The sequence below is a fragment of the Mus musculus genome, chromosome 1, assembly GCF_000001635.26.
Source record: "Mus musculus strain C57BL/6J chromosome 1, GRCm38.p6 C57BL/6J".
NCBI classification, from domain to species: domain Eukaryota; kingdom Metazoa; phylum Chordata; class Mammalia; order Rodentia; family Muridae; genus Mus; species Mus musculus.
This window is the reverse complement of record NC_000067.6, coordinates 3654426-3673130: the sequence shown is the minus strand read 5'-3', so window position 1 is coordinate 3673130 and position 18705 is coordinate 3654426. Positions and strand designations below refer to the sequence as shown.

The 18705-nt window shown below is 40.9% G+C and overlaps 1 protein-coding gene and 1 pseudogene across 3 annotated transcripts in view; both read left to right on the top strand.

Annotated features, from left to right (window-relative positions):
* The first annotated feature begins 795 nt into the window (after positions 1-795).
* LOC108167595 lies at positions 796-1607 on the top strand (annotated as a pseudogene).
* The window catches only part of Xkr4 (X-linked Kx blood group related 4), a 472216-nt gene continuing 454693 nt past the window's right edge, over positions 1183-18705 (top strand). For 2 of the 3 annotated variants that reach the window (XM_006495550.4, XM_011238395.3), the window contains exon 1: positions 1183-2579. In XM_006495550.4, the coding sequence (XP_006495613.1) occupies positions 1783-2579 (797 nt within the window). In that variant the 5' untranslated portion in view covers positions 1183-1782. The remainder of the gene's footprint in view (positions 2580-18705) is intronic. The other variant, NM_001011874.1, reaches the window with a different exon arrangement.

The window sequence follows — 18705 nt, the reverse complement described above, 5'->3', positions numbered from 1 at the left end:
AGAGAGGAAGGAAGGAAGGAAGGAAGGAAGGAAGGAAGGAAGGAAGGAAGGAAGGAAGGAAGGAAGCTGGCTGGAACTGTTCCCTGCAGTATCACCAGCTTACTCTGAACTCAAAGTGTGTGAGTCACATTGCAGTTTAAGGATCACCCTCTTTGTCCCTTACATTTGAAAAGCTAACTAGGTAAGGCAAACTAAAGCACGGGTTTTCTTAACTTAAAAAGGAAAAAGATATCCCATATTTTGTTGGGATTTAAAGGGTTTTTTTTGGTGGTGGTGGTGTTTTTTTTTTTTTTTTTTTTTTTTTTGGTTGGTTGTTTTTGTTTGTTTGTTTGTTTTTTAAACTGCAACATATTTTATTACATTCTCTTCGAGAATAGATTAAATTCGAGTCATTTCTGAAGTTATGAGACCCTACAGTAAGTCTGTACGTTTATAGGTTTAAGGGAAGGTAATTGCAGTTTTGGAATAAGAGAAGTGGCATTAGCTTTGGGATCTGCCACTCCCTGCGCGGGGCCAAGGGCCGAGCTAGTTCTCTTTTCCCTGGTTACTAGCCATGTCCCTCCTCCCACCGCCGCGCTCTAGGTTGCCGCCGCCAGAGGTGCAGCGTTTCCCACCTGCGGTTAGGAGTAGCCCCACCATGGTGTCTGCCTAGTGCTGCTGCCTCAGGCTCGTTAAACTCGCAGGGGGACAGGGCTTCATGCACCCACCTCCTGAGATAGGGCCTTTGCATTTCTCTAGGCTGGGGTTTGGCAGGACAGCATCCCTGGGGCTGCTCTCGCCTTATCCCGAGGGCTCGCCCTCTGCTGCCAGCTTTGCTTTAGGTGTTCTAGCTCTGCAAGTACTGTGCCACCCAGGATCTCCAAAGCATGGCACGCCCACCACCGCCGCCAGTATAGGAGCCCTAGCTTCCTAGTTAAAGCGTGTTCACCCTCGCCAGCAACACACCTAGCACCATACCACACCCAGCCAGGTGCCGAGCGCGCCCGGTACAATACAAAGAGACCATTTCTTCCGCAGCCTTCGCTGCTGCCACGCCCGCTTGTGTCCGTGGCCCCCTACCCTCGGCAGTGACCCAACACCAAGGCTCTAACACGCGGCGCGCTCTGCCCATCCCATCCCCCCAGCTTCGAGGAAATCCACTCAACGCTCTTCGCTATCCCACGAGCCTGGACTGGGCCTCCGATTGCCGTGCTGTTGCCCTCCGCGTCCAGCACTGGCCAGCCAGGCACCCCCACCCGCCGCTCCCCTCAATCCCAGCCCCTCCTCCGGGCCCTCCTTCTCGCCCCTCCCCAGCCGGGGTGGGAGCGGCGGCAGCTGGAAGGGAAGGGATGAGGTCATCCTCTCCCTCGGAGTCAGCTGGTGGAGGAGAGGCTGCGGGAGGAGGGAGCGCGCGCGAGGGGAGGAGAGGAATGTGCAGGTCCGAGGAGCTCCGCGGCGGCCGCTGCTGCTCCTGCTGCTGGCGGCGGCGGCGGCTCGTGCTGCAGCCGCGGGGCCGGGCCGGCGCGGAGCGCGGGCGGCTGTCAGGGGCGCGCGCGGGCCGGCGCGAGCAGCTGGGCTCGGCGCAGGCAGCCAGGCGGCGCTCCTGCGGGTCCCGAGCGTGCGGCTAGCCGGGCCCAGCGCCCAGCCCCGCGGGCGGCGGCGGGCGAGCGGGCGCTGGAGTAGGAGCTGGGGAGCGGCGCGGCCGGGGAAGGAAGCCAGGGCGAGGCGAGGAGGTGGCGGGAGGAGGAGACAGCAGGGACAGGTGTCAGATAAAGGAGTGCTCTCCTCCGCTGCCGAGGCATCATGGCCGCTAAGTCAGACGGGAGGCTGAAGATGAAGAAGAGCAGCGACGTGGCGTTCACCCCGCTGCAGAACTCGGACAATTCGGGCTCTGTGCAAGGACTGGCTCCAGGCTTGCCGTCGGGGTCCGGAGCCGAGGACACGGAGGCGGCCGGAGGCGGCTGCTGCCCGGACGGCGGTGGCTGCTCGCGCTGCTGCTGCTGCTGCGCGGGGAGCGGCGGCTCGGCGGGCTCGGGCGGCTCGGGCGGCGGCGGCCGGGGCAGCGGGGCGGGCTCTGCGGCGCTGTGCCTGCGCCTGGGCAGGGAGCAGCGGCGTTACTCGCTGTGGGACTGCCTCTGGATCCTGGCCGCCGTGGCCGTGTACTTCGCGGATGTGGGAACGGACATCTGGCTCGCGGTGGACTACTACCTGCGTGGCCAGCGCTGGTGGTTTGGGCTCACCCTCTTCTTCGTGGTGCTGGGCTCCCTTTCTGTGCAAGTGTTCAGCTTCCGCTGGTTTGTGCATGATTTCAGCACCGAGGACAGCTCCACGACCACCACCTCCAGCTGCCAGCAGCCTGGAGCAGATTGCAAGACGGTGGTCAGCAGTGGGTCTGCAGCCGGGGAAGGCGAGGTTCGTCCTTCCACGCCGCAGAGGCAAGCATCCAACGCCAGCAAGAGCAACATCGCCGCCACCAACAGCGGCAGCAACAGCAACGGGGCCACCCGGACCAGCGGCAAACACAGGTCTGCGTCCTGCTCCTTTTGCATCTGGCTCCTGCAGTCACTCATCCACATCTTGCAGCTTGGGCAAATCTGGAGGTACTGTATCAGGGTGGGGGTTGAGAGAGACTACTACTGTTCCTACATGCCTGCCCACCATGTCCACTGTTCTACTTTTGCATGAAATCTTTCCTAATGACTAGTAAGCCAAGTCACTCTTGTGGTTTTCTTTTCTAAACTGCTCCTTACCTAACTCATGTTAGGTGAGGAAAAAGAAACCAAGGAAGGGCACGCAGGAACGTGTTTGTAGTCTGTCACGTTTCCCATCTTCTCATAGACTAGTTTTTCTATGTATGCTACAAGTTCTCCCCCGATTGTAGACTTAATATTTCACTAGCAGAGGATTCCTCTCACACTTACTAAAAAGTCATTTATATTATGTAGAATTCTTGGTGTGTTGTACTTTTGATGGTTTCCTTTGTGCTGGGTTTGGATAGGATTACAATTCTAGTTAAATAGGACTTGTTACTGCTCAAAGATGTCCATATTTGGATGATAACAGCTAAAGAAATACTGAGCTTAAAGTAGTGTTAATAAATATTTGACGTATATGTATACATATATATATACAGACATATATATGTAAAATGAGTGAACATTTATCATTTATGTTGTGTGTGAGTGTGTGTGCATAAGTGCTCAGACTCTGACTTATATAGTGCTCCTCTGATTACCTGGCAGCATCCCTAGTTTGACTTTCACATGTAACTGGGAACCTTTAGAAAAGGGGTAGCAAGCACATTGGGCAAACTTTAATTGTGCATTTTCATTGGCTGATTTACTGCTTCTCACTTGATCCACCAAGTCTCTTTACATAGTTGTCACTTTGCTTATACACTGAAGTGCAAGACTTAACTTGTTGGGCAGGGTGGAGCCATCACTCAGGCATTACTGCACAGATGTAGGAATGTGGTGGGACAATATGCTCAGAAATCTGTTCTTTTGACTTCTCTGTGTTTAGAAGCTTTGGAACACAATGTTTAACACATTAAACATATATGTTTAGAAAAATATAGAGGCTGTTACCCTAGAGACTCCTTGGCTTTAAAGCAATTTAGTAACTATGTAGTGTAATGTGTGGAAACTTCCTACCAAGTGGGCTGATACTGGCATGTACTCTGTACTTTCACCTGTATGCTTTTTGTTTGTTTATTTGTTTGTTTGTTTGTTTTAATGATGAAAGACATTCTAACCCATTGGCATGATGAAGTATCCCATGAAGAAACAGCTCAGAGCATTTGTAACATAGATTCACACACTTCTCTTTCTGGCAGAAGTCAGCGTCCTTGTCTGAGGAGAGTAACTGTAGTCATCCCATTGCTCTTCCTAGAACCAAGAGCTGTAAAGCAGGGTGAGCATGGCCCTAGACCTCCTGCCTTAGAACGTATTTAGAGAAGATACTTTCTGGTAAAGAGGCATGGTGTACTGTTAGACAAATTGATGTGGAAACATATATATTTCAGACCCTGGGAGACTTTCTAAAACATCAGTTTAACTGTGGCGTCTCAATTTCCTACAGAAAAGTATTGGAAGGTCCAAGTTGGGTATTCTTTAATTATGAGGAAGAACTAGAAGGGTTATTTAAGTACTGAAGTTATTTAGTGGCTACAATATACAGGATTAGTAGTTTTAATCTAGCAGTGTGGTACCAAAAACTTATCAACCTATTTGGTAACTTGTGAAAACTATAAAATATTCTGAAATCACTTCCTTTTAATTATCTGTAAATCAGCAATATAAGTGCTTATTAGTTATTGTCACTAAACACCTGTGTGTGCCTCCTACAGATTGACATTTTCTGAAAAGCACGTGGTGTTAAACTCAGTGTACTGAAGAAGTCATTTTAATTGTAACATTTATTAGACTTTTGAATCTAAACAGTTTACCAATTGAAAATAATGCTTCTTCTCTTCAGGAAATGATGCTGAGAAAGTGAGAAGTAGGAAAACGTGGAGAAAAATACTACAATGAGACAGTATCCACTGGGTCAGTGGGTCTAATGGAGGGCCCATGAAGGGCAAAGGGTAAAAGGGTAGTGCTGAACATATAAAGGAGACCACAGTCTGTCAGACAATTGTGTTGCTGGCTGAACCTTGGAGAAACACATGGCCCCCTTTTTGTTAAGGTCCCTACAAAATATTCCTGAGAGACGCTGAGGTTTATTTTGCTAATAGCTCCTCTGAGTTGAACTGTTCCTTTTGGAACTATCAGGCCTTTTTCATCACTGTCTAATGAGATGCTCACCGTGGAACTCTGAATTGCTGTATAACCCATTATTTGGTTTTGCTGAAAATATTTGAGGAATCTCCTGGTAATCTTATACAGCTGTGATCTAAAAATAGCCTCTTTATTTTTTGATAATATTCTTCTAAATTACTTTGACTGAATGTATATAACTGTAAAGAATGAGACAGAATGTGGAATTCAATGCTCAGATGCTTTTTTGATATGTTTCAGTTTCTCCATGTTAAACATGCGAATAGAACTTTGTAGGGAGGTATGTACCATTCATAATAACTAGTAGAAAGGGGCTCACCTAAGATTATTGCATTGGATCCTGTATAACATTTTAGACTACCATACATCTTTAAATTAGAAGCATTCCTTGGCCTGTTCCAGTTCTCCTTTTCAAAGCATTCTATCCAAATACTGCACTAACAGCAGGGTACTGAGTGTTTTAAAGCCCAGAAGTCATTATTCATGTTTTAAAGGGCTGCTATCTTGGATAAGATAGCTTTTTTTTTTTTTTTTTTAAATCAGGGTTGCTAACCTTTCATTGCATTGGCAGGAAATTGTAGGCATTTTAGGGAAGGATCAGAGTCTAAAATCTTTCTATAGCTAAAATCTTTTAAAAATAACATCCATGTGTTTGTTTGTTCTGAAATAAGCCACTTGAAACATTGTGAACAAAATTTGCATGTATTATATATGTATTATGAAGAAAACTGCTAAAAGCAATGATACATGCTCATTTTAATTAACATTTACTAATGGGAAATTAATGGAAGCTTTTAAAGTCATAGGAAGTGGTTCTGGGAAGGAGCCATACAAAATAATGAAGTGAGCTTTTGCTTCCATGTGGGAAGAGCAACCATTGCTTTAAGGAACTGTGCCTGCAAATGAATGAGAACATGCTTTTTATTATTCTCTTTATATAATTTCAGAATGACTAAGAATGCAGATCAGCCAGTGGGAATCATGAATGGCACATCTGTTAACTCTGCCTTTAATCATAAGGTCTGCAAAAGAAAGTTATTCTGTGCTATTCCTAAGCCTGGGTTAAAACAGTGATATAATATTGGCTAACTTCCTGTGTCCACTTGGAAGATCATGACAACAGTATGTGCAAATGATGATTTTCTGCTCTGAGGTTGGAAGGTAGAGAGTTACAGTGTAGATTGGTGGAGGGATCTCTTCAGTAGACACACTTCAGATAAGGGCAGAATACAGACATGTGCTCACAGTCCAGTCCTATACTACTCTGGCTACATCACTGGGTTGTTTCATTGAGTCCTGGCTTTGTAGCATGATCCAATGTTAGCTCTTATGAGTAGGTGGTACAATGTATGTGAATGTGCAAATAGCAATTGCAAGTAATGTTGTTCCTAGAGAGAAGATGTAGGAAACAGAACATAGGTCACCCTGTAAACTTCTCAAATATATGGATTACTGATTCAGCATTAGTCCTAAATCCTGACATTATTGGTGCCATTGGTTAATTAAATAACCATTTTTTGTATATTTGTGTTTCTTCTTTCATACAGATTATTTTATTTAATCAGCCTGAATATCTACAATGTGAAAGACACTAATCTAGATACTAACTTTTGTCTAGATACTAACACACTTTTCTAGATACTAAAAACACTATTCTAGTACATTGAAGTATCTGCTTTCTCAAGACAGAATATACACAAAATAATAAGTTTAAGTCCTTCAATAGAAACAAGAAATTAAAACAACCTTAATGGTTTATGTGAGGCAGAAGATGTCTTTATAAAATCTTAAATGATGAGAAAACATTATGATTCACTTTATAGCCTTGAGTACCACAAAGCATAAATACTGATCAAAAGAAATGGTCAGGACACACTGTGTGCTCCCAAATGCAGTTTTCAGATGAGTAGTTAGAGAAAAGACTGAATAATTTTTTTGTACTAGATAATGAAAGGTAGTGAGATTTTATTCTTAAGTCAAGAAGGAACCTTTGAAGGATTATAAAGGACAGGGGCTTGCAATCTGTTATAACATTGTTTTATTCAAAGTGACTTTTCACAGTTAAAAGTCTCAGAAGAGATGTCATTATTTCCTCTGATTCAAAAATATCTCTTCCATTCATAAATGCATGAACCTCACAGGGCTTTATTTGGGGTATTATTGAAATTTATAAAGAAACCCCATATATTGAAGGGTTATTTCTCAAAGAAATAGACTATCTAGCTCTGTCTATAAAAAATACAAGAGAAAGTTGTGGAACAAAATGCATTTGAGTATTTGCTGTTGTTTTAAAGAGCTTTTCCCCTAGGATATGGTAGAATATTATGGTAGGATATGGTAGGATTTGGTAGATATTTACATTTCTTGATCTGTTAGAAACAATTTTGCTAGTACTTTAAAAATCTATAAAAAAGCTTGTTCTATATTTTTATTTGATCCTCAACTAATGTTGGAGGTAGTACATTCATTTTACATATATGGACATTGAAACAGAGACTTCTAAATATTATCCTCTGTAGGTCACATGGTTTTGTGTAGATTCTAGACTTTAATATTCACAGTTGAGGGGGTGAATCAAGCTAAAAATGGCTGGCAAAGCTGAGGGTGATGGTAGAGGAAGAAAAGAAGTAGGAAAATCTTAGGGTGCTCTGATGCAAGGTGAAGACTTATCGTGGAAAGAGATAAACTCATGTGGAGACAGTCTGCCAAATGAATAGGGAAGTCTGAGCATGTGGCTTCACTGGTGGAACACTTTTGAATCTATACCGATAAAACTAACAAAAACAGACAGAAAGACAAAAGGATGCGAGTCATGGAAAGAGATTTTAAAAGGAATCAGGTAACAAAAAACACCCACTTTCTGTTATAGGGATGCCTCAACAATTAAAAATTATTCTACTTAGAGCTAAGGTTGAAACAATTGTCCTGTGAGTGGAGGGGTGTGCTGGACAATTTCTCTTCTTGAGCTTTTGTGACCATTTCCATCATTATATCCAGCTCCAAGCTGAGCGTTTTATGGGTAAAGGAAGCAGAAAGACTTTTTCCTTCAATCCAGCTCTTGTGCTGGTTTAAAGCTAACTGTTGCTTTATGGCCCCACTTTCTTCCCTGGAGCATCACAAATCCCTGCAATGGCCCTGAGTGATTTGAGTTAGCTGATGGCTGTAAATCCACACAGAAAGAGCTCCCTGTGAATTCACTTGGATTTCTCTGTGAGTTGGAATAATTTACCATTGGTAGGTATCTCTGTGTGGTATTCTTCTGATATCTAAAGGAAAAGTTCAAAGCTAACTTATTTGCTACATGAGAAAGAACATCTTACATTTATTATTCCTCCAGAGCATCTCAGTCTAGCTTAACAAGGTGATTGAATATAGGACCTATGTGACTGTGTATCTATTAATCATTTAGGTAGTAGTAATTTTGAAGGGTTTAGATCAGTTACTTAAAAAATCTTTATTGGAGTTTGGGAGATGACTCACTAGTTAAGAGTACTGGCTGCTCTTGCAGAGGACCTTTGTTGAATTCCCAGCATCCACTTGACAGCTCACAACTGTCTGTAACTGCAATCTCAGGGGATTTGATGCCCAGTCCAAACCTCTGCTGGCACTCCGCATGTAGTGTCCAGACATGCATATAAGCCAAAAACTCATCAAATATAATAAATAAATCTTTAAAAATTCACATTGACAACATTTTACAACTTACATAATGAACCAGATAGTCTGTAGGTCTAAATATCATGTTACCATTTAACTGTGCAGTGACTTGTCTTTATACACTCACTTGCTAATTAGACTGCCCATTTCTTTTACTTGTTTTAGAAAGTCATGTAGTATACTCACTAGACCCTCAAAGGCAAGACTCAGTCCTTAGGATAGGATTGGGTGCTCTACAATGTGAAGTGTGAGGTAGTGCACAGAGTTAGTCGTGAGAAGAGAAAGTACTTATCAGCTCTGAGTTTGCAGTTCTGATGAGTTGATAGATCTCAAGGAAAATCATGTCCAACAATTCTTGGCTGCTCTTGATATATTTGATCAGGATCCTTCATGAATCTGACCACCATAACAAAGCCTCACCTCATTCCATCTACTAGAAGGTGTCTTTAATACGTTTATCATATGGTCCATTGGAGAGGAGACCACCAGAGTCTAGATGAAGTTCTTCTCATGGTTTACATAAAGAAAACAAATCTCACTCAGCTTGTCATGAACTGTTGGTAAAACCCAGGCGGTGCTTGCTGCTTTGTTGTTTTTCTGTTTTTTAATGGTATAATGTATTGGAAATGATGCAGTGTTTTCTAGAAAGGATAGAATAAACCAGCCTACCCCTTTTTAGTTTGCAAATGCTAGGGAAGAAGGAGTAAATTTTATTTTTATAGTCACTCTCTGAAGGAAAAAAAATGCATCTACAAGCCCAGGTTACTGCTCTATTCTTGCTGATAGATCAGTGAGCTTGGGGAAGCTTTGGGTTCAGTGTTAGTTTTCAAATCTCATTTATATTTGACTGATAATATTCTTTCATGTGGAAAGATGTCTTTTGGGGTCTCGATTTCCTTTTCAAAGTTTGTAGCCTTGTTGTCATAAAGCATAATTCCATACACACAGTATACACAGAGAAAATGATGACGTCAAAGGACTCTAAAGTAAGATTAAGGTGGATGAGATTAGTGATTTAAACTGACACAATTAGCTTTGTATACCTCCCAAGCAGACAGATAAAGTGATGGTTAGCTTGCAACTGATGGGGATATTTAGAGATTTGTTTATCCTTTCCAACTAAATCTGGTTTCAGATGAGATGGCTTAGCCATGCAGTAGCTGAAGATCCACCTGGGTTTGCCAGGATATGTGGCACTCTGTGCATAAGATATAGCACAGCTTCCATAATGCCTCAAAGCTTAGATCTTTTAGTTCATCTGTCTTATTCTTAGGTTCTGGTTTAAAGGATACCCGTGATCAAAAATATTATCTAAGGTTCTTTCAAAGTCTAAAATTCTGATTCTATTCATGCTGTGAATTCTTTTATGCATCTGATTCCCAGAGTGTATATATGAGGAAGTCCATACTGGTTCCTTCAGGGCCCTTGAAATAGACACTTTTGTTTCTGTAAGTCACCAGAGATTTACAGTGGCCTTTCAGATTTGATAGTAATGGTGTCAGAACTTCTATAAACTAACATAACTTGCACAAGAGGAAAGAACTATAAACTGTAATGCACCTGACATTATGTCATTCTCAAATTTTAGTTCTAATCAAATAAAACTGTTCTCATGAAAGCACATACTAAATTATTGGAAATGGATGCTAAAAGTGCTGTATTCACCAACTCCAAAATGTGTATCATACAGACTTGGGAATTCAAAATTGCCATCTACAAATAGTGTGGCCAGCTGGAGCTCTGTCATTAACAAATAAGAACAGTGCTTCTGAGGCTTTGGATAAGTTCTCTGCACAGATAGTAAGAAGACCATTGCCAAAGCTAGATTTACTTTACAATTAAAATTGGGTTATACTGTCACTGACAACGTGCTGGAAACTGAATTTAAGCTCTCTGTGAGATGTCATACTCAGGCCCATTTGGGGACAGATTGCACTCTGTTACAAAAGATGCATGCATCAACCTTCCTTGGGGAGGAGCTATCTGGATTCCTGAATAGAGTAAATTCTAATTCCATGCCAACACTTGAGATTTTAAAAGTTGTAAAAAAAATTTTAAGCACCTATTTTAAGATTTCTGAACTGAGTATTATGTCAAAGTATGTTCCAGTCTTTGTAATTCATAAGCAGACTGTTTGAACTGGTTCTGCTTCTTTTGTTCAATTTACACACATGCTGAATTTCTTTGCCAGGGAATTCCTTTTGTACAAGCACAACAGTGGGCAATGTGTGAGGTATGTAAGGATGATTCAAACAAAGTCATCCACATACAGAAAAGTGGGGTAGACAGAGAATATGCCTTGTAGAAGACTTTAGATGATTTTGCTTTAACTTCCTACCAAGTGTACTATATTTACAAGGGACAACAGCTATCTGAGCTGCCAATCTGAGAAATTTCATTTATGTTGAAAGCACGACTTGACTCTCCCCTTCCCTTTGCAGCTTTGACAATAGTCATGAATAAAGATCTCAGTTTGGGGCTCAATTCTTTTCAGATCTCATATCTCTCTTGTAGCAGAGAGTAAACAATCAAAGCCAAGGGGGCAGTTAGAGCATAATGGTCCCAAGGCAGTCTACCATTAGTTCCTGGCACTACATTGTATTGTTGTGACAGTGTTACAGAAGAAGGGATCTTCAGGGAAGCAGAGGAAAGAACTTGGAAAGGCTTCTTTTGACTTAATAGACTTTCAGCTTGTTAATTAATTTCCTGTTTTGCAAAAGTAAAATTAATATCCATCATTTAGAAAATGTAGGTCAATTCAAAAAGGCTTTCCCCAAACAATTTATCACCATTCGTAGCTGCTACTGTAGCACAAATGAGAAGTGAATCTCCCGAGGCTTTATATTTCTAAGGGAGATAGTACTATTAAAATTGGCAGTCACAAGTAACCTGTGGTGGTTATTTTTCTTCTGATAAAGTGATGGTCTGGCTCAACATTTATTCAAGACTTAAGATAGTATCCTGGCACTGACTAATGAGAGCATACACATTAGTTGTGTTTTTATTTTGAAAAACAAACAGCAACAACAAGTTAGCTAAAGTAATGCTATTTGCCCACCTTAAGATTGAAATCACTTGAGTAGGGAGGCAGGAGCCTGATTTTATCAGACAATCATACCCAAACATTCTCTGGTTTGCACATAAGAATTATCCATTTCTATTAGCTGGAGAAAGAAGAAATTTAGCAAAGAGCGAAGTAAACAAAATCAGAGAATTTATCCCATATCTAGTAGGTGGGCTTTCAAATCTTAGGATCAGTAGTGGTGAATCAACAATGATGGCATTATTAAACTATGTCACCATCAAGCTTAGTAGTGCTTCATCAGTCTTCCCAAATTCCTATTAGGTGTGTCTGTAAAAAGAAGCAAAGTTTGAATTGTAGAAGTGATCAGGCCAATGAGACGTACTCAATATTCAGAATGCCAGTGGGCTGCACTGTCGGAAAGTTTTTGACTTGATATTTTGTGTTGTACCTTTGTTCTACCCACCTTTCTTCAGGGCAGTGGCCACACTACCAGACTCCGCCCAATTTCCCTTGAATTCTCGGATAAAAGACACACACACACACACACAGTTGTTCATTTTCAATTTCTCTTCTTGGTACAATTGTTGGATGCTACTATCTTTTGCCTGGACAGTTATGCCCTTATCAATACTTTGTACCTCTCACCTGTCCTAAACATCAGTGGCTACCCCATCTAGCTCCTGCCAAACATCCCTGACTACCCACCTATAGTAGTGTACCTTACATAGCTTCTGGCTTCTTCTCCCTTCAAAGCATGGCAAAACTCTTTCTTTCCTTCCTTGTGTCTCCCTTTTTCCTCCAGGGAACTGGAAGACCCACCTGTACCTTCCACCCAGCAATTGGCCCATGGCTTTCTTTACTGACAGATCAAGATCCAATTGGAGAACAGGACCTTAGCATCAAAAACCATACTGACAATTTTATATTATAAGAAACAAAACAAAACAAAACAAAACAGGAAATCACCATTCAGAGGAGTCAAGCAAGCACACATCATTTAATGGAAAGAATGTAGAACAAGGGCCATACATAAACCTGTGGTAAAATTTGAGTGTACCTTAACAAAAATTTTGAGAGGAAAACTGGCTTAGATTTCCCACTTTTTAATGGAGTTCTGAATATTTACATATGCATAATTAAAGTCTTAGGGGTGGGATCCAAGTCTGAACACAATTCATGTATGCTTCTAATGCAGTTTATACACATGCTTGTTTGTAATTTTATGCATTTTTTAGAATAATTTTATTCATGAAGCCAAATTGCATATCTTGACATATCAAAGAACAGACATAACTCTCACAAACACTTGTATTGTTTAGTTTTTGTCAACTTGACACAAACTAGAGACACCTGAGAAGAAGAAACCAATTGATTCCACCAGATTGGTTTATGGGCATGTCTGTGGGACATTGTCTTGATCAATGATACATGTAGATGACTCAATCCACTATAGACAATGTCATGACTGGGCAGGTCATCTTGGATGTATAAAACAGGAAGCTGAGCAGGAGTCTATGAGCAAGCCAGGAAGCAGCATCTCCATGGCCTCTGCTTCAGTTCTTGCCTCCAGGATTTTGCCTTCAGTTCCTACCTTGACTTCCCCTGCTGATGGACTGTAACCTGTAAGCCAAGTAAACCTGTAAGCCAAGTAAATAAACTCAAGTTGCTTTTGGTTAGAGAAATTGCTTTGTAGATAATACCTTAAGCAAGAATATGAAGTCTTCTTCTAGTGAATGAATCAAAAACATTTAAACCTTTATTTAAAGTCTGTGGGTTTGGGGCTAGAGAGATTGCTGCATGGTTAAGAGCACTAGTTGTTCTTATAAAAGACCTAAATTCAGTTCCCAGCACCTACATTGGGTAACTCACAACCAGCTATAACTCCATGTTCAAGGTACCCAATGCCCTCTCTGTCCTCTACAGGGATCTGAACTCAAGTGCACACATATGCTCACATGCACACACACACACACACACACACACACACACACACACACACACACACGCTTTAAGAAATGCCTGAGGATTCATGTTTTTCATGTCTGAGAATTGACCTCAATGTAGTTAATTTGATATGTTGAGTGTCTTTCTTTTGCAGGTTCATATAGGGTCAAAGTCCTGTGTAACTTCTGTCTTGAGGGATGGAACTGCCAGCTTGGTGGTGTGAAAAGTAACACACTTGGGTAGTGTAGGAGGTGGATGCTAAGGAAAGCAAGCAATGCAAAGTAAGTGATACTGGGAGGATATAATGGGGTACAAATGACATGCATTTGCTCAGAGAAGCAGAATGGGCTTGTAGTGACACACCACTCATATTTTTCTGAATTAGGAATTGTCTTAAAGACCAACAAAGACCACATGAATTTCCATTTGGCACAGAGTGAGGACATGTCTGGAGGTCACCCAATTTACAATTTCAGTGTTGTCTGTATTGGGAAAGAAGGCTGAAGCAGGAACTATGCCTTTAGACCTAAAACAATTACAAATTCTAGCCACAAATTATCTGGGTATTAATGTACAATAAGCAGTGTTTTCTAATGAACAAACATTGCCATGCAGTTCACTTCCTCACAACCTGTGAGGCCCCCAAGACACAGTCATGGTATGAGAAATAACTGTGCTGGTGTCCTCCCAACTGAGAAATGCAACCTTCAACAAAATGACAAAATAGGTGTCTTTGTTTTATTTTATTTTAAATGTATTTTACTACTATAGTCAATATATGGTTGATGGTGGGGACATGCATGTCAGAAGGTTCATGTGGAAGTCAGGGGATCAAGTTCCTGGAGTTGGTTCGGTCCTTCTAACTTTATATGGCTTCCAGGGATTGAACTCAGGTCAACAGGTTTGTGTACTCACTTGAGCCATCTTGTCTGCCCTGTGTCTATATATTATAATGGAATGATAGTGAAATGGTTACCTAATACATATTATATCTGTGCATGATTCAGTTTCCTCCATTTATATTAGCAGCCTAGAGAAGTGTGGCCACACCAGAAGTAGTACTTTTCTCAATACTTCTCCCTTGGCGTCTCCTTCCTGCACCATGTGGTGTTGCTGTCTTGTTACACTTGCTACCAAGGTCCCCATCCTTTAGGTGCTAGGACATGATTCAACCCTCACTGGAAGAGGTGATGTTAATCAGAAGGCTGTGGTAATGGCCCTAGACTGCAGACAACTGTGGGGGTTTTGGTTTGTTAGCTACAATTGATAAATAGCTATAAATCATCTAAAATAAATCTGTTTCCTACTGAGATGTGATTGAGTCAACATGAGTTATTACATGGGTACTTGAGGAACTTGGTATGACAAAAGGAAAATGGGTGCCTACTAAACATTTCACACTAGTTATAGGTTAAACTCATGATGGGTTATGTTTATTGAGTTAAATAAAATACATGATTAAAATACATTCCACTTGTATTTTCTGTGTGTGTGTGTGTGTGTGTGTGTGTGTGTGTGTGTGTGTGTGTGTATTAATGCCTTGTGTATACTAAACATATATTGAACTACATGCCCAGCCCTCTTTTACTATTTTTACATTATGGCTATTACATAAAATTACATACACAATTTTCATTCTGTTTCTATTAGAAATTGTTAGCCGCAGAATGTCAGAGCTTCTTGAGGAAAGAAAAAGAGAAGTCTAAAATGAAATGTTTCAAATAATGGGGAAGACTTAAGCAGGTCAACAATGGAGTTTACAAAATAAATGACCTACTGACGTATTCTGACTCTTTGGGGGACAAAAATCCCTTTCTATGTGGAAGCTTATTGGGATTCCTACCTTTCCTCTGCTTAATGGCTAGTGGCATGGTGGGCTTGTTTGGTATACAGTAAACATCATTTGGTGAGGACATTAAGGATGCTATTTTGCAAAAACCAATGTAGATGTCCTGTAAGATGTCCCATCTGAGGTTCAGAAAAGAATAAAGACTTGCCCGGGTTCTCAGAGGGACCAAATAGCAAACACCTATGTTTACCTACAACATTATGTTATCAAGCCTCAAGCTTCCCTTCTTTATTACTGTTCTGAGACTAATACAAGACTGTGAGGTGGAGAAACATTTCCCTACCTGCCAAAATAGCCAACTATGCTGAGGACCTCAGGGAATTTGTCTTTACAATGCCACCAGTAGAAACTAGTCAAGATCAACTATAAATGTTTTCCTGACAATGGAGTAGGAGACACACAGTCTTGGCTTTGCTCTTTTCTTCTGCACTTTAAAATAAGAGAGAACAGGGTCAGCTCAGCTGATGTCCCTTGTAGTTCTACACTGAATATAGATTCTCATCTCATAGCTTATTGAATTATGTACTCAGGGAAGCCTCCCTGTTTATTATCTGGATTGGGTTCTTTTTATAAACTATGACTGATATTGATGTGATAGACCAAACTTCAAGTACAGAAATTGTGGATCAATTACATCCACAATGCTTCATGCTTATGTGATACCTATTAGGAAGAAAGTATATATTGTTTCCATTCAGAAATGTGCAACTAAAATGTACTAAGAGCTAGAAAGATGGTTCAGACATTAAGAGAACTTACTTCTCTCTCAGAATACCCAATTTTGGTTCCCAGTATCCTTATTGGGTGGTTCTCAACTGCCTATAACTACAGGTTAAGGAAGATTCAGATTTCTTTTCTCCTCAGGCACTCACATTCTAGTGTCTTTATGTTCTGTGCTTCAAACAAGTGTCTTCCATGATATTGTCTTCCCCTTAAGTTTAGAGGGGAGCCTGTAATGGATAGGGATCTTTGTGAAGCCAATAGCTAACAAATCTAAAAGAGGTAATTCATTCCTACAACTACAATGCTACCATGAGGTTTATAGTTGAGGGTGTTGTCTCCCCAATGAAGGACAATTTTATCAAACCTCTATTAATATGTGTGGATATTTTATGACAATAAAAATTAATGTCTAAGGTTCATTCCCATGTGAATAGTATGTAATTAGCCTGTATTTGTGTTCTCATTTTCAGGCAATCATGCTTCAAATATGCTAGTGTTGTATTCCATAACTTAAGAATTAACTCTACCACATACTCAAAGGCACAGAAGAACTCCCCTTCTTTTCTCCTTTATCTGCTCTTCAAGTATGTGGCATTACTTGAGATTCATCTCCTGAGATCTCTCTCAGAGGACAAGCATATGCAAATGCTAGATTTGCAAGCAATTCAAAAATTTCAGAATCAGACACATCTAATAATCAAAAGAAATCCAAGGTGCCCCTTGCATGTGGACTGACTAGTGTTGATAGGGCTCTCTAGCTGCACACTGATCCTACTTTATTGTTTTGGTGACATTCCATTAAACACATCCACTATCATTTTTCTTTTTAATTCAATGGCATTTTTTGCCAAGAATAAATACACCAGAGATACTAGATTATTCCAGGTTTTCCCTGACTAGTAAGAGTTGCTGTAATTTCTAATAGTTTATGATTCAAAAGTGGCCTACATTCTGAAGGTTAAGGACAGAACTGTTTAATAAAATAGGGTAAGTGGGAGTTACTGAGTTACACTGAACAAATACCAAGCACAAAGAAAAGAATGTGCATGTCTTAGTTAGGGTTTCATTGCTGTGAACAGATACCATGACCAAGACAACTCTTATAAGGACAACATTTAATTGGGTCTGGCTTACAGTTTCAGAGGTTCAGTCCATCATCATTAAAGTGGGAGCACATCAGCATCCAGGCAGGCATGGTGTAGAAGGAGCTGAGAGTTTTATATCTTCATTTAAAACCTACTAGGAGAAGACTGGCTTCTAGGCAGATAGGAGAGTCTGAAAGCCCATGCGCAAAGTGACAAACATACTCAAACAAGGCCACACCTATTCCAACAGGGCCACACCAAATACTGCCACTTCCTGGGCTAAACTTATACAAATCATCACAATGGACATAGGAGCATTCTTTTATTGTATAAAGGGCTAAAACAACATGTCTGAGGCAAAGGATTCTAGTAAGTGGGAAGGGCAGTTGGATCTGAACTTTAACAGGGCTATGAGTGACTTTCCAAGGGATCTGAACTTGGTTTAATTTTTTTTTTTTTTTTTTTTTTTTAGATAAGTGATCTTGAGAGTAGTGGAGAGACTCAGAATACAGTCAAACACTTGTTTGTATAATGCTACTTTACAACCTCACTTTAGCAGTGTTAGAGGAAGGTGCCCATGTGCTCATCAGTCAGGGAAATGAAAACATGGCTGAGCGTAGGACTTAAGAGCTTTAAAGTATGCTACAATGAATGTACAAAATAAAAGTGGGGAGGTGGGTATGACAGAGTTATCACTAAAGAGTCGGGTACTGGTAGTTAAAGACTCAATTTAATGAGTTATCGGAAAAGGCATAAACATAAACAGAGTTAGGAACATGTTAAATAAAGATGCTTGGTAAATGCAGCCTAGGCAATTAAAAAGATTTACCAGACTACATCTAAATACAGTGTAGCGGATAATTAATGGGCATGTAACAAGTCAGTAATAATCACCCTGAACTTGCACAGTGGCTATTAACGCATACACATGAGGAGGGCTGGCTTTCACAATCTTACAAGTTAGCTAGAACAGTCTCAAGAGAAGTTGGAGGTTCATGGAACACAGCCTTCTGAGTGACCCATTTCCTGAGCCAGAGATGCCTAATTTTGCTATTTATTTGTTTATTTATTTATTTATTTATTTATGAGGCTGAAAAGACCTAACTCAAAATTCCAACCCCATTTTGACTATTGCTCAGGCTCCAATGTCAGAATAGGTTTTTGCTTTTTTTTTTTTTTTTTTTTTTTTTTCTGTGCAGGGATGTAAATTCAAACCTAGATAAGATATGTGTAGATGAGTTGCAGGGACACCCTGAATGTAAACCATTCAGATTATTAGGGTGTGATGAATCTTCACCATTTGGTGCTTTTATGTCATGGCTCAAAACAGCTCCATAAACAGCCTTCCAAGGAAGGGACTTTTGAGACCTCCTCCTTTTATTCCACTGTAAATTCCTTTGAGCAGTAACTTTATAGAAAAGTTGTCTGGGAAGTACAGAATGTCCCTTGTGCCCCCGTCACTTTTCCCAGATGCCACTTGGAGGTTCCCCTGTTGTGGTTGGCATGGTACATTTGTTCAAATTAGTATGACTATTGACATATTCTTGTAAGGTGACAACCTATAATTGTATATTTTATGGGCTTAAGAAGTGTTTAAGGGCATGTATTTACCATTATATTACCATAAAGACTAGTTTAGCTGTTTCCTCCCAAATCTCCTCTGCT